The sequence below is a fragment of the Cynocephalus volans genome, chromosome 13 (assembly GCF_027409185.1).
Source record: "Cynocephalus volans isolate mCynVol1 chromosome 13, mCynVol1.pri, whole genome shotgun sequence".
Lineage (NCBI taxonomy): Eukaryota > Metazoa > Chordata > Mammalia > Dermoptera > Cynocephalidae > Cynocephalus > Cynocephalus volans.
In genome coordinates, this window is record NC_084472.1 from 102,888,224 (window position 1) to 102,900,423 (window position 12,200).

At 33.4% G+C, this 12,200-nt stretch overlaps 1 protein-coding gene across 1 annotated transcript in view; it reads right to left on the reverse strand.

Moving 5' to 3' along the window:
* Positions 1–2,164: 2,164 nt before the first annotated feature.
* PURG (purine rich element binding protein G) overlaps positions 2,165–12,200 on the reverse strand; it is a 33,038-nt gene continuing 23,002 nt past the window's right edge. Inside the window, exon 3 of the mRNA XM_063077482.1 lies at positions 2,165–2,269. Within this exon, the coding sequence (XP_062933552.1) occupies positions 2,165–2,269 (105 nt within the window). The remainder of the gene's footprint in view (positions 2,270–12,200) is intronic.

Genomic DNA, 12,200 nt, shown 5'->3' on the forward strand with positions numbered 1-12,200 from the left:
GGACAAACATTGTGGTGAACATTAACACAGAAATCTGGTTGGCTGTGGGGATAAAACAGAGATCTTTTAATGTGGATTAATAAGATTTTTTTTCCCCAAAAGCAACTCATTTATTCTCTCATCCTTTCATAAAATTAGAATAAATTTTTCTTTTACCAGGTAAGAGATTACCACAGAAATAAAGATTCTCTAAAACATTCACAGACCTACCTACTTTCTCTCTCTTTTTCATTATAGAAAACATGGAATCATTTTGTAGCACATTTATTATTCAACAGTTTTTACAAAATGGCATACTGTCAAGGTAGTTACAAAAATACTGTAAAAATATCTTTGGGGAGAGGCTGTGATTTAGTAAATCCTACATTTGACAGTCACAGAGAAGAAGCCTAGTGTTCACAATGGTTCTATCCTCTCAACTTTATTTTCTGATGTTAGAAGTCAGAAAATGTTATATGTGGTCAGCTAGATATATGATTTCATAACTATTTGAGGCAAAATTACTACTATGCCTTAACCTCTTTATATAATAAGGTACCAGAGTAGTATAGGAATGTCATTTCAGTTATCAGAGCCACTAGATTAGATTGATAGGTTTGATTGTCTTCTATTTAAGATCTATGATTGTTGCTTGAGTAGCTTTAATACATTTATTTTGACTTTCCCTTTTCTTTTCTTTTTAAAATCTAATGTTACCCATGGATTAGGCAAAATACCAAGGTCAGAATGCAAATTTGCATCCTGCCTTAATACGAATTCATCTTTGGTTTGGAAGAAACAGCCCTCTGCCCTCATGAAGATAGCAGCAGCTTCACTTGTCCTCCTTTTGTGAGTCTTAGTATAGATACTAAAGTTAAAAATCCAGTAAAACCATTGCCATGAGTTTATTCATTATGCCATTCTGCCATATGATGTCAGTTTCTCCTGGAAAATTCTGAGTTTTTTGGTCCTATTTTCATACATGAAGAATGGAACTTCTACTTTAAATATCAGCATATAGGAATGGCCTTTTCAATGTCATTTTATTTGCAATAAAGTTTTTGAAGGCATACTTGCTTTCATGCAAACGTTATCTCACAGTTCAGCCAGATGATAAAACTTAAAGTACTAAAATAGACAAAGTCATTCTACTGGCACTTTTGTCTTCTCAACTTACTATTTCCAGGTCCGCTAGGTCTAGTTTTTATAGATCCTACCTAAACATGATTTTATGTATTTTTGGATAGATCCAGGCTAACTGGACTTAAATTCTTAAAGATACTACAAATTTTAGGGCACAAATGAAATAACAAAATAAACACATAGTAAGATCAACTTTGGGGGCACAACAGAACTGAGATGCTTTCTGAAAAATAATTAAGAATGCAAACTAATCACACACATAAACCAGTTTATTAGATTGTCAGTGATACTTTGAGACAAATTCAAGTTATTTTATTTTACTTCATATAAACAGAGGAAGGGAGAAAAGTTTTAAACTTCAAGCTTTGTTCAGCATGTGTGCAGTTAGCATCCACAAAAGCACCATTGGATATGGAAGGATTAGCACCACAGAATTTTAGGACCTAACTGTTAACATGCATCACTGAAAGACTTGGAACATGGAAACTGAAGTAGCATGTGGTATGGTTTATCATAAACAATACAAGGCAATTTATGATTTATTTTCATACAGTACAATACAATCACAATCAACAAGAACCTTTTAAGTACAATACAGGACAAAAAACACCTTGTACCCTGTTAACACTAAAGCAGTTACAGATTTAAAAAAATGTTTCTTGTAAGAGGCAGGGGGTTGAAATGATCCCTCCCCCCTCAATTTTTAAGTTCAGAGTTGTATAGTTACATGATCTCTTAAGAAAGTATTTTCAAAACTACACGTCTCTCTAACTCAATGCTGACAAGTGGCGGTCTGAAAACTGAAAGGCTTGATAAATTAAAAAAACAAAAGCAAAAACCTGATAAGAGTCGAGAAGTGCTCCAGTGTGGTGGAAGGTATTGCACATGAGATCAGTTTGCAAATGATGTCAAGGGTGTTGATATTCGTCTTCCCTTCCGTGGAGGAATGCCAAGTACAGAGGCTTTGCATTCATGATGAACTTCGGTTCGTTTCTTTCACCAAATGCCTTTATTCGGAAGTGTAACATAAGAGATTTATTCCTTATTCCTCAACTGTTTTTGTAGTGTCATAGGGCTGTTCCTTATGCTTGATTTGACAACAGTGAAAAGGGTTGATATTCTCTCTGGATTTAGGGTAATTTGTGAGCTAAAGAAAAAATATTAATTTAAATTTAGCAAATAGGAAGTTTTAAAGGGAGTTCCACTATTTTCAAAATACAGCCCATAATTAATATCACTGAAAACCTTTCTGTTAGAAAGCATGTAACAAACCCTCAATTTTTAGTTGTGTCTAGGCCAATTTGGCATATTAGAAAATACTGTGTAAGAAATGTGCAATAAGAATGGGTAGATACAGGTATATTCAGGTCTCAATGCACTGATGCCAAGGAAAATATAATTTCACTCACCAAGAGAAGAATATACCTTGATGCATCTATGCAGACACATGAATCAATCATGTATCTGCCCAACTTCTAATTCTGGAATAGTGATAACAGGGTCATTTAAGAAAAAGTACTCAGTTACAGTACGGCAGCAATTTTATGTCGTCTATATTTAACAGCAAAACATTTTTGAAAATAGAATCAATACTATACGGTAAGTTTACAATTCATCATTGCTATATTTGTAATACATGCGTTTATTTGTTTTTTGAGTTTTTAAAAATCCCACTAGGACCAACATCTTTCAGAACAACAATCTAACATTAAACAAAACTTTCTAAGGAAAATATTTAGCATCACAGAGATTTGAGAATGTCTGTTACTCAGCATCACAAAATACTCAATAGGTCTACATTTAAGATTGTTCATGCTATGACATTGACACACCTTTGGGTTAATATATCTTATTTAAAGAAGAAAACAAAGAAACAAACCAAACGATTAACATGGAATTTGTCTTTAGTCTCTCCTTGATAAGGATAGACCTCTGATAAACTTGACTCCTTTCCACATCATGTAATGATGGCTCTGTCTATGAAACTGCATTTACATTTAGTAAAACATTTAAAACTAGAGATAGAAAAATGGCCACCACGGAGAAGGACTTAAAGATAAGTAAATTTATAGAAAAAAATTTTTTTTTAAGTGTTCTGCTCCCAAACAAAAAAGGAAAGCAAAGTTTGTTTACTTTGAGATATTCTTCTGTTGAAAAACATTCTTACATAAAAGCCTATCCCTATAAATGTCAGAAAGATGTTAAAGTTCAACTGGACAGGGTTAAACTCTTTTGAAAAAATTATCCTATGCTTTTTTCTGCTGAATTAGATCCATTGTAAAAACCATCGATTAATTTTCTAGAGAGGAAACAGCTATACGCAGCAGCATATCCACATTGAGGATTTCAATTTGATAATTCACCAGGCATGGCTGAATTGAGCATAGAAATAAAAAACTGATTTCTTAATGTTTTAGAGTTACATAGACTCAGCTAAAAAAAAGTTGAGTTATGACAGGCTGGCTTAATAATTTTGATTGCCCTTATATGTGATCCATATTTCAAGAAATGGTAGTACCAATTAAAAATAAGATTTAAAAAATAAAAACTGTCCAAAATTTTTCAGTATAAGAGCCTTCATATTTTGCAACATTTTTTAGCTTTAAATGATTGTAGACTAACTTAAACTAGTAGTTTTGACATTATCACATAGACTTTTGTTACTCTTAAGTTTTATTTCAGTATTGTTCATTGGTTATATAATACAATGTTCTGTTAAGCTAAAACAGTTTGAATTATTATATTATACTATAAGAAGCTTTAGAAAAACATATAACTAGGATAAATTTATAAAAGGATAAAGAATAAGTTAACAGATTTTAGACAAATTCTATACAGACAGATAGCTAGTTCAAAGTAATAAAGTGCCTTCTTTCCAGGTAATTAATTTTTCACTAAAATATATATTTTAAGGCTTTATAAGAAACTCAACATTATCAGAAGTTTGATAGTATATGAGATTATTATTAATTAGCATTCTTTTATAGCTCTTAATTCATTTAATCTCTCTATCCCCACAGTAATTTTTAATAATAAGCAGCTTAAAATTATAAATTTGTATTGTCAATTCTGAATTCGTTTTGTGGAGAAACAGAAAGATGTATACTTTCGAATATGATTTGTACATAAGACTCACATGTTGCTTGTGAAAAATACAGTTTATGTCATAATATATAGCAGTCAATGCCCCTCAAAAATTCAACAGAACATTTAAACCCATGGCAAAAAGAGCCATCATTTCATTCATTCATTCATATATTCTATGTTCTTTACATTTAAAATGATTGTGCAGACTTAAATGAGAAAGACCAGAGGAAAAAACCTAAGGTAAATTCTTCAGACACAGGCACAATGAATATCTTTTATTGCAACACTTTATGCATAACCTGTATTGATGCCAACATCTAATGTTAAGCATTTATATTCATTTTCATTTTGCTTCTACTATCCATGGGTGTATCACAGTAAAATACTGGTAACCTAATATAAATATATATATATTTATATTTATATATATATGGTATATGGGATTATATATATTGTATGTATATAGTATATTATATATAATAGCCAAAATCATACATAATTCTATTTCTTCTAAGTCTAGTCATTTCTCTTTGGGGGATATGGGCGTGTTTTAAGCACAGCTGTATACTTGGGTGTCTTGGCAGCTCCAGATTTTAGAGAAATTATGACTATACGGACATCACCTACTAAATTGTTTATAACCAATGAAAACAATTAAAATGTTTAAATATCCTTTTTCAGAAATTTACTTATTTATCAGAAAATTACTAAAATTAGGCATAAGATTAAATGGCCATGATACCTAAAATATTTTTCTGAGTACCATTGGGTTAATTTAAAATGTTTCTTAATTTTGTGGTAAGGATGGAGGAGAAAAGCTAAAACCCATTGCAAAGAATGGTTTAAGTTAATGTTCCGTATAATTAGAAAAACAGGAATTACTGGTAGGAAAAAAGTGCTAGTGTTAAAATTGGGTTTGGTTTTGACTCTAAAGCCCAGTAAGTGTTGCCTCCTGGGAATTGAAAAAAATGAAAATGGCATAAACCTTTATAACTGCACATTCCTTTACCAAAGTGCCACAAGTTACCAAATATTTTTCTAAAATGCACACAATGCTACTTTTCAAAAATCTAAGTACATTTACAATTTTACCTTTATCATACTAGTGTATTTACAATTCCATAAGCTCAGTATAAATATAACCAGGAAGATGAATTATAGCTTTCTAAAAACAGTATAGTGTTTAAAACAACAACAACAACAACAACAAAATAAGAGCCTTTGTCATTATGAAGATTTAAATTCAAGTGTAGCCAAAGCATTCCCATAAAACCTGAAAACATCAGGTTTGTTTAGGCAAATTTTAGTAAATACTCTGCCATGCAATGCACAGAAGTCATAACCTTTAAAAAATATATTGGTTTAGTTATCCTGTTTTTATCTACTTAGCTACATATTATACTTACTCTCTTTAATCACTGAAGTGACAGTAAATGTAATAACCAACTTTTGAAAACAGTGTTAAACACTGAGGTTTCTACCTTTAACTGCTCATTCCTATGAAGTACAGCTAAAATGTTTGATGCATGGATTATCAATTTTCATGTTTCTATCTCTTTAAATAGTAATGCTAATTGGAACTGTACAGAGATAATACAATAAGGACAAAGGATGTTAGGGACCAGGTACCAATATATACAACAAACAAAATAACAAGCAACTGTGTGACAATTCTTCATATTATTGGATTTGGCAAATGAGGGGAAGACAAAAAAATGAAGATTTCTTTTCCAGGTGATAATTATATTAATACATATTTTCAAATAAATGGCATGCACATAAAGTTAAATTTTGAATATTTTTGTTGCTCTGAGTGTGATGAAATTAAATTAGGGAGTTTCCTCATTATAAACTGAGACCAAAAAATTTATATTGTTCAGGAGAAAGAGAGAATATAAGGTTGTGATTCTCAATGATAGGTCATCATCTGGGTTCTGTTACGCCACAGGCTAAACACTGTGGTGTGAAGTTCCATTTAGTTAGGGTGAAAATGCTGATAAAAACATAAAGGTACTAAGGTTAAAATTAGAATTAGTTCATAGTCACAGAGCATTAAATAATTATAAGTCACGGTTAACAGTTCCCCCAAACCCAACATACCAATAGGTTAATCATGGAAGGGTTATATATTCATCCTCAGAATCTTCTCATAGATTGTGAGTATAAAAATGTAATTCCTTGTTGGTAAATAATAGTCTTGAGTAGTTGCAGCATTTAAAACTTGTTAGAGAAATACTTCAAATAAACATTGAAATACAGAAGGTTCTTATCAGAAGCTTGCAGACATGTGGAAACCCACACTATATGTGACATTCCAATTATATTTAGCTTATGTAATACCCAAAATAATACAAGATTCCACAATCTCTCTTGCTAATATGCACAGATATTTTCTTGACTTTGCAAAAGCTAGGCAATGTATTTGCCCAAAATAGCTTTTCCTTGGGAGCAGTCTTGTATTATTGAAATAAATACTGAACATACCTATGAGAACCATATTATTCAATCTTGTTTTTCTATTATTCAGCTCTTTTACAGCACTTTCATTTCCAAAATGCCTCACAATTTGTCTTATTAGTTATTTCTCATTGTGCCCTGATGAGGAAGGCAAAGTTAATTAATTGCCTGTGCAGTGGTGGAGCTGCACAGGGTTTGTAAAAGTCATATGTATCTTCTCTGCTCTGTAGGCAGTTACCTAGCATTGCCCTGTGCTGCGTATCTATATTGTATGCTTTTGGGGGCCAAGCCTGGCTCTTGTTGTCTGCTGTATTATCCAGACCTAGCAGAGTGCTTAGCTCATGCTGTATACAAAATAAATAGCTGTTGACTTAATGAATGAGAAACGGGACTGAGAAAATAGAACAAATAACCTCAGCATAACATTCCCCCATGCCCACCTCCCCATGAAAAGCTGTGCTGGCCCATGTTTGCTTCTCCACTACGATAGGGTAGGTAGTATTTACTCACCTTAAATAACACGGTACTATTCCTCACTCTTCAATGGCTACGGCAAGCCCATATGTTATGTGTTATCCAGAGTACCAGTCACATGATTGACTGTTACTACAACCATGTACTCCTAAAACTTTGAATTACTCATCTTTACCTTTGCCAAGTGTTTAAATTAGAAGTTGTGCTTAAGCATATAGTAGACTATTCTTAAGCTGATTGAGGCATAATGAATCAAGGAAATAATCCTCACAGCTGCAATCATTATCATGAATATAGAGAATATCAGAAGAGAATGAAAAGACAGTTACACATGTACACCAAAGGGGATCTGGGGACTAGTGGTTCTTCAGTTTTTTGGAAATTAGGGCAGGGGACCTTCCGGATAGCAAGCACTTGGGGTTTTTCACCTCTGCTTGCCAGGAGGGTGGTGCAGCCCAACTCCACAGAGACAGAAGCTCCTGTGCTCAGGACCCTTCCAGACCTCGCCCTATGTATCTCTTCATCTGGCTGTTTATTTGTATCCTTTACAATATCCTTTGTAAAAAATGGGTAGATAGAAAGGAAGGAAGGAAGAAAGAAAGAAAAAAAGAAAGAAAGAAAGAAAAAGGAATCAGAGCAGGAGAGCTAAGACCCTTAAGAAGATAGTGATTTTATTGAACTAGGTGAATGCAGAGGAGGTTTGACTAGATGACATTGAAAGTCTTTTCTAGCTCTTAAATTCTATATTATGCTGACTTGTTCTTCCTCTGTTAAGATGGGAATCTGTGGAGTATTCAAAATCTATTTTCCTTTTAAGAAAAAAGGATATGAAAGTTTGATGTTTTGGAACTCTCAAACAATCATATTAACTATTTTCTTTAAACCACCATTACTCTTCCTTTTGTAATAATACCATGTAAAGCCTTTTAATTCCTGAATAAATCTGCTTAAATTGCATTAACATAATGTAGATATTATAATACTTTATATTGCCAGCAAAACTAGGAGCTAGGAGTTTGTTCTTACTCCCACCACTTTACATTTAAGTTTCACCAATTAAGTACAATTCGTGACCTCATTTCCAATTGCAAAGAGAGGAAGGTGAAATTATTTCTTGTAAAAATTAGAGTATTGGTTTTAGATACGAGTGGAAAAATAGGCGGTTGTGATATTAAGTTTGAATCTCTAACTTAAATTAACAGCACTTCTAATGCAACTAAAAGATTATGACTTTGAAAACTAGGAAGTAGAAAACTAACTTTTATTAGCCGGAACCATCAATAGATAGGAGGAAGAAAGATGATTAACTTTTAGCTTTAACTTCTGCTAAGGACTTTTCAAAACTGTTCAAGCTGAATGGAAAGTCAGCTTGGGAACTAAGGTTTATAATTATTTTGCAACCTAAGATCTCTACCTTTCTAACATTAAACGGATATTTCTCACATTCAAATGGGAACAATAGTCATATCCTCATTTTTTCCATCTGGCAACAAATGTTATTGGCAGTTGATTAAAATTAATTACTACAACTAAAATGACGATGAATTCTTTATTCAGCGTATGCAGACTGCTCAAAAGTAGTTTCAGCCTTCAGAATTGGAACGTACACCCTGGAGGCGCTGTGTGGCAGCAGGCTGGTCCTCTGTGAGTTCAAGTATACCTATGAGCTTCTCTGGATAATTCACATGTAACTGCCTTTTTATGAGAAATACGACTTAGGCCAAATTCTACACTACAGTAGGTCATATGAAGTGAAGTTTCATTTCAGTATTTTTGGAATGATCAGAATTAAATATTAACATGGTAAAATAATTTAGGAACCAGAAGAGAAAGACAAGTACAAGGGTTAGAAGAAAAGTATGTGGATTTAGTGGCAGCAGAAAGATGAAAGCACGGACAACACAAGTGTGTGGGAAGGATGTAGAGAATGGGAAAGACCCAGAACTTTATTAATACTCTCTCAGTAGCCGGCTAAGTTTCTTATTTTATTTGGGTGCCTTTTTCCACAGAGCCGATAGAAGCCTTGTAGTACTCGATGGCTGCTCTTTCCCTTGCTGAATAATTGTATAAACATTGAAAGTGACATACTAACTTTCCATAAAGGTAAGAAAGTGGTTGTTGTGGATGCTGTTGGTTTGTGACAATGTTCTGGGATTTCTTTGTGTGGCTGTGGCTCCTTATTTCAGAGTCTTGAAGGTACAGACGTTAAGAGTGCAGAGGCACTGGCCAAAGGTCAGTGCGATCTGCTCCTTTATTTAGTTATGTCAAAATTCAGCCACCTTTTGGTTAGGAATAAAATTCTTTTGAAAAAGAAAACAGCAGAGAATAAAAATTCACCCTTTAGATCTATTAGTACACAGTTTGGCTCCCTGGGATCACAGTACAATCTTTGCTTAAATTTATTGCTGCTCTCCAGACCCCAATAAATCTTTGCATAAAGAGGCAAAATTTACGTAAGTATAATTAGGATTTTCAGAAAAATAAAAATGCAATCCGGATGTTGCTCTTACTTTATCTACTCTTCTTTCGTTTATATAATCTTTGCTACGAAACACAGATCAAAGTGAGTTTTTAATAATAAAACTGAGTTCATTGGGTCTATATTATATAATTATAAGAGTGCATAAAAGCTACTGAGGTATCACCATATTGATAAACAATGAAAGCATTCTTTCCAGCATATTTTGATAACAGAGATACAATCAAAAGTATCTCCTCACCTGGGATTATTTTGCATATTTACTTTCTGAAGTCAAAGCGGAAGTATAAAGTGAAGGAAACAGTAACAGTTCTATGGCCACTGCAATTGCTGAATTGCTGCACTCACTCAAGTGTCTCTGTTTTCAGTAGAATAATTTAGTCTCCTAAAACAGTATCTCTTGAAATATAACATTAATTAAGGTGGGAGAGTCATTTGAATGTTTGGAGCACCGTCTCTTACTATTAACATGAGAGGGTATTTTCTCCCCCCGCATTCTTACTACAGGTTTGCTACCATGATTTTAGTGGTGGTTTTGTGTCCATTAAGATACTAAGGAAAGATTAGCTCATTTCTTGTCTGTTTTAAAAAAGCAGCATCAGCAATAAAAAGGAACTATCCACAGATAAACTCAACAACATGGATGATTTCAAATCTGTTAGGCTGAATGAAAGGAGCCAAATAGGAAAAAACACATATTTATATGAAATTCCAGAATAGGCAAAACTAAGCTGTGGTGATAGAAATTAGATCAGTGGTTGCTTTTGGAGTTGGGATGGGGAGTAGTGGGGGTCGACTGGGAAGGGGCTCATGGGAATTTCCTGGGGGGAGAGAAATTTCCTGTCTCCATATTTGTCGAAACTGATTGAATGGTATATTAAGATCTGAGCATTTCACCCTGTGTAAATTATATCATAATAAAAATTTTAAAAAGCATTACGACTAAACACAATATTATTGCTGAAGCATCAGAGTTTGTTTGGTTGGCATTTTTCTTTTTTTCACACCAGAACTTCTCCCTTCAAGCTGTCCTACAGACAGCAACATATCCTCGAATGGAATCCATACTAATTATCAACAGAGGACACAGATTTTACATCAGCGACTACTGGTGGAGTAGTAGTATACCACTAGTATAGAAAGGAAACTGAATCACTTAAAACTTTTAGGTGAGGAGGAAACAAGATTTTACCTTATGCTGCTTAGTGCATATATGGTAATCAAGTGCATATATGGTATATAACATTTTGAATGCTAGTGATTGGGCCCTAATTTATAATGACTACCTCACTGCTTCAAATCTAAGGGCCACATGTCCATCAGCTTTAAAGAAGTTACATTCAGAGTCAAATATCAAATGAATTCCCAGTTTCCTACAGAAATAACCTTATTGCGCTGACAATTTAAAAAATAAATAAGTCAGAAAATTCTATTGGTTCTGAGAAGAAAATAGTAATATCCTAAACATAATGTATCTGCAAGTGATGCCAAGTATTCATCTGCAAAATTAAAACTGTAAACAAAATCCAGGCAATTATTTCTTTAATTAATTTCTTTTTGTAATTCCAGTTCAACCCCCCCCAAATCTTATGCTGTTTCACATCCACATATATCATATAAAGACATCTAAAATATGTAATTTTACTACTCATTATCATCTACAGCAGAGATTAAAGGGGAAAAAAAATTAAAAAGTAAACAATTTCCTTAGTACAATGCCTGGTCTATGGGAGGAACTCAATAAGTATTTGGGTGAATAAATGAATGAATGCTCTAATCCCTCAAATTGCCATTTCTTACCCCACATAGTGACTTCTTACTCCACATTACAAATTCACTATGATTAAAAAGCAAAAAGCATAGGAACACACTTAATTAGTAAAAAACCAAAAACCAAAAACCTCTGAAATCCCTAAGCCATGTCATTATTACTGCTACTGCTATTGTTAACATAAAAATTGCATAAATATAAATTGACACAGTTGTAACAACAACAATAAACTGATACAACATGAATTCTTAGCTATAAACTTTTCTGTTAAAAATTCAGTTAATGACACAAAAGGACACTATTTGCCTCTCTACAGTGAATAAAACATACGCAGTCAGTAGAATGGATAGCTCCATGTGATCATGTACACATTTCTGAGAGTGAGAAGTTAGAGGCTCATAAGTCTCAAAGGAAGACAGAGTTCCAAGCGCCAGAAGATAGGAGAAACATGGTTAAATACGAAAGAGGAAAAGCTCCGTATTAAGATGATGGTCTGTAGAAGCCTCAATTATAATGGTTCTTTACCATCCTGAAACCAGTAAAGAACCATTAACTTTCAAAAAAGCTATTTTTTCAGAGTCGTATAACCCACAAACATAATCTTGTAATAATGTTTTTAACTTTAAAATAAACAGGTGAGAAAACTCTTCTAGTTGAGAGTGAAAAACAGAACTATTCTGAATGAAGCCCACATACTGTGTCCCACTGATGTGAGGCAAAGCGATAGAGAAGCAGACATTGGGTAGTGGAAGGACCACTTAATAAGGTCTAGTTCAATTGCTGAAATGACTAGTTAAGTCATTTGGAACA